This window comes from Ailuropoda melanoleuca, chromosome 2 (assembly GCF_002007445.2).
Source record: "Ailuropoda melanoleuca isolate Jingjing chromosome 2, ASM200744v2, whole genome shotgun sequence".
Lineage (NCBI taxonomy): Eukaryota > Metazoa > Chordata > Mammalia > Carnivora > Ursidae > Ailuropoda > Ailuropoda melanoleuca.
The window spans coordinates 11664308-11668949 of record NC_048219.1 but is presented as its reverse complement, the minus strand read 5'-3'; the positions used below and the strand labels follow the sequence as shown (position 1 = coordinate 11668949).

Below are 4642 nucleotides of genomic sequence, written 5' to 3'. Positions count from 1 at the left end.
CAAAAAAAAAAAAAAAAAAAAAAAAAAAAAAAAAAAAAAAAAAAAAAAAAGCCCCCTCCCTCTCCCCCTTCAGACCCTGAGCCCCCCTTTGTCATGGTCACTCGCCCTCATATTCCCAGGAGAAGACCCAAAGTTCCATTCAATGGCTATGCTGGCCATGAGAACACGAACGTTCGGGCCACATTCGAGAACCCAATGTACGACCGCAACATCCAGCCCACAGACATCATGGCCACGGAGGCGGAATTCACCGTCAGCACAGTGTGTACAGCGGTATAGCCACCAGGCCTGGCTGCCACCGCCGCCGCCACCGAGAGCCCGCCTCCGGCAGCCGGTGAGGAGGGGGTGGGCGGCACGCGCACAGGGACACCCACACCTACAGACGCCAGGGGCAGGGGGCGGCAGCTCCGTGCGGTGAGGACTGCTGTGTGCCAGACACTGAGCTAGGGACTGCCCCCCGCCCCGGGGTGGGTACTGTCTTTATCCCCATTCAATGGGAAGACTGAGGTCCCGGAAAAGGAATGAACTCAACCAAGATCACACAGCTAGTAAGGAGCAGGGGCCGATCCAGTCCCAGGCAGGCCGACTCCAGAGACTGTGCTCTTAGCCATGGGCTTGGCACAATAGCCAAGTAGAACGTGTCAGGGCTCTCCAGAGAGAGGTGCGTGTATGTGTACAGAACACATACATAAAATATGCATGCCATCCATGTGACGTCTGCATATCTGTGTCCACACAGGAAGACACACGCGTGTGTATATCTCGATACAGGGGTATCCACCCAAAGAGGTGGAGACACATGTGTGTGTATTGTATGTATACATAGAGAGGAAGAGGGAGAGGCCTCATTTAAGGAATTGGTTCACATGATTGTGGGGCTGGGAAGTCTGAAGTCCACAGGGCAGGGCTGCAGGCTGGAAATTCCACCAGGGGTTGATTTCATCTTCATCCAAAGGCCATCTGGAGGCAGAATTCCTTCCTCTTCGGAGACCTTAATTTTTCTTCTCAGGCCTTCAACTGATTGGATGAGGCCCACCTCTGTGGGGTGGGTAATCTGCTTTACTCAAAGTCTACTGATTTAAGTGTTAACACACCTAAAGAATTCCCTCACAGCAACATCTAGACCTGCGTTTGACCAAACAACTAGTAGTGTTTGACCAGAACCTTGTTGAGTCGACATGTCAAATTAGCCATCACCTAGAGCATAATAGCTGGGTTGACACAGTCCTTCCCTTCTTTGAGTCCACTTTCTCCTCTAGATTATTTCTCTGGCTTAAGTCTAAGCTTAAAATTGTAGGTATTATCATAATTTGTACATAGAGAGATAAAAATTATTTTCAGAATACACAAAGGCACTATTAAACACAAATAATTAACTTACTGAGTTTTTCCACATCCTTTGACATCCATCTGAAACAAACATTTAAAGAAGGGGGAGAAATTATTCCAGAATTCCTCACTTAATTCTGAGGTTTAATCTTTATGATCCCTCTGTACTTTTTTCCTCAGAACTCATACAAATAGAAAGCAAAAAGGAAAAAGGAAAATCCCCTCTGATGGCATAAATCAGGCCTTATGGGTGATCAGTAATGACCCTGCACTTAGAGTTGCTGAATTACTGAACAGTGTAAGAGAGAAATCAGAATGCCCCCTGATCTGCCCCTCCCCACCCCCTGCTCCCTATCTCGGGCTCCACTGGGTCCCCACTCCTGCGTGCACAATGTGTCACCTGCGGGTCACGTGCAGTTGGTGGCTCCAGGTCTAAGCAGCCCTCAGCATCGCCCATCATCAGCATTCGGGACTTCAGAATATTCCACCCAGCCTGCAACTCTCCAGTGAGGCTGCTCTGGAGAGGGGCCCACCGCGCTTGGCCCAGAGAGGAGCACAGCGAAAACACGGAGAAAGCGTTATGCGGCCCAGGGAGGGGATGTGTGAAGAGCCACCCTGAACACACACATACGTTTAAAATGAATAATTAGGTGATAAATTCAAATGATGGCTAACAAGAACAGCTGAAATTAAAAGAACAACCCAAAGCAGGGAAATCATGGAGACAGGTGGGGTCGGTGAGTGGGGGCAGGGCTGTGTTATGGCTTTCATGGGCCTTTTTCTCCATTAAAAAAAATATATTAAACATGATAGTTGACAACTGTGTTGTTATAAAGATGTCTATAATCCAGTCTGGACACACTTTTATATGCCCATTATTATCATATTCATATTTTTTCCTTCTGATTTTGAAAGAAACTAAAATTAAACCATTTTCCTGGGCCCCTGAAAGTGTGGTGACCCCTAAGCATTGGGTCTCTTGTGCCTCATGGATAAGTCGACACTGCCAGGAAAAAAAAAGACGGTATTGGGAAAATGTGTGTCCTGCTGTGTGTGTCCCCACCTACACCCCGTCCTCAGTCTGGGAAGATCAAAGATCAAGGCTACTAATTTACTTCTTTCCCCTTTACCCCTCTTTGCTTTGCCTCTTTTCTCTCGCCTGCTTCTGCTCCCTGCCACCACCCTTCTGCTCCCGGCCCTGCCTCTCTTGTTTCCAATCTCTGGTGTGATCTCTCTGTCCCCAGTTCTCCAGGGGACAGGCAGTCAGCCCCCTGAGCACAGTGCCCGGTGCCCATCTTCGTCTGTCTCTCTGCCTGTGTCTGCTACTGCTGGGACTTGGGCCCTCGCCCTGCCGCCATCTGCACCCACCACCCCGGAGAAGACTCCCACTGGGCCCCGACTTTGGGCAGTAAAGGAAGGGGGGGCTGCAGACGGATGAAGGAAGCTACGGATTGAAGCATCTTGTGGGTGTGCCCGCGTGTGTGTATGGGCCTGAGCGCACACAAACACACACGCCTCTCCTTCATTTGAGTCCCATGGAAGAGACCACAGAAGCTTAAAAAAGAGAAATGTGTGTGGAAGATGCCCCATGCCCTGCTCCCCACAAACACAGAGAAGGGGTGAAGAGGAGGACACCCGGTCCACACTGAAACCAACATGCTGCACCTGCCGTGTGTGAGGACGCAGGTGGCCAGTGTGCAGAAGCCAGCTCTCTGCAGATGGACGTTCTCATCTGCAAGTGACAGCAAGGAGTACCCCAAGGGCAGAAAAACATCTTAAGAAGTACTTTGGAAAGCAGTTTATTTTTTTCCAACAGAATTTTATTGAGTTCTAAACCCAGTGAGTTAAAAAGTCATTCTGGATCCTGGGCAGCAGGGGGAAAGAAGGATGAGTCGGGGGAGGGACAGCGGGTATATGGCCTTGAGTCCAAGGTCAAGTCTGGCTGTCAGCTGACAGAAAACAAGCAAGTCTGGCCCAGACAGAGGTGGCCAAGTCTGCAGGCATCGGAAAGGTGCTGGTACAGGAGGGCAAGCCTACCCCGGCGTCCAGAAACAAATGGCTGCCATGTGTTGAGTTTCTTTCTGTGCCTGGCACTTCCAGTGTATCATCTCTAGACCTCACAACACCCAAGATAGAGGAACTGTTATTCTTAGAAATGAGAAAACAGAAGCCCGGAAAGGTTGAAGAGACGTAGGCCACACAGTAAGTGTGCAGTCAGGATGCTAACCCAGGTGGGTCTGACTCCAAAGTCCACGACACCAGCCGCCAGCCACCCAGGTCTAACGGGGCACCAAATGCAGGGGGGAGTAGGTGCATCTCTGTAGTAGAACTGTGGCCAGGGCTGGTGGCCCAGGCAGGGGACCTGTGTGTCCTAGCAGGCTCTGTTCTCTCCACCCGGGCAGCGTCGGGGAAAGGACCCGGTGCCCAGGCCTCCCGGAGCTGGTGCTGGCCCCTTGGCTCCCGGTAGCCCCTCGCTACAGCAGACAGCGGACCTGAGCACGCCGGAATCAAAAGAATGGAGTGAATGAAAGTCACATTCTCTCCAGTTCCTCGCAAGTGGGCTTGATTCATTTTGAGTTCCATCGTGCTTGGGTCATTACTGAATTCCATATACCTATTATTGGGACACTAACAAGTTTAGGTATCAAATGGTGGCATTTAGAGCCATTTTCTCTGTCCTCGGGAAAGTCCCCCTGGGCTTAAGCACCTGTGAACGTGTGCCATGCAGGCCTAAGATGTTCGTATCACACACTAAATACGGATAGAAATGTCAGGGAGTGGAGTGGCAGGGACACCTGGTTCTTAAGCAAATGAAGTGATCAGCCTAACGTCAAGACGGCCTGGAGTACAGGGAGAGGTGGTCAGGTTCCAGCAGATGGGACTGGGACCTGCCATGGCAGGAACCCATGGCTGCCCACACCTGCTCTGGGTCACCGCATCCCTGGGCTTGGCGGGAGAGGACCAACCCAGACACACACTCAGGCGCTCATCTCTCTCTTTCCTGGGAAACAAATGCAGGAAGTTCTTTGGCTGCTTCCTTCCCCGTTCTTCATTCCTCTCAGACCACGCAGCGGGCTCCTCCTCCAGCCCTGCCCCACCCCCTCCCCTGTGTCGCCTTGTGAAGTCCGAGGAGATGCCCGAGGAGCACATGCGGGGGGAAGGGGGCCCGCACTCCGCTGTGCGTCATCGCCCATGCCCACCTCTGGCATCTTCGCACCACCTCCAGAGACTTGGAAGGAACCGGGGGCAGACTAGGCCTTTCACTTACCACCCGCCCCATATATCCACCACCATCCCATGAGGGGAAAAAAAA

General features: G+C 51.6%; 1 protein-coding gene across 1 annotated transcript in view; it reads left to right on the top strand.

Moving 5' to 3' along the window:
- CSMD2 (CUB and Sushi multiple domains 2) overlaps window positions 1-4642 on the top strand; it is a 590718-nt gene that overhangs the window by 577412 nt on the left and 8664 nt on the right. Inside the window, exons 67-68 of the mRNA XM_034645185.1 lie at window positions 120-273; window positions 740-773. Coding sequence (XP_034501076.1) covers window positions 120-273; window positions 740-773 — 188 coding nt within the window. The remainder of the gene's footprint in view (window positions 1-119; window positions 274-739; window positions 774-4642) is intronic.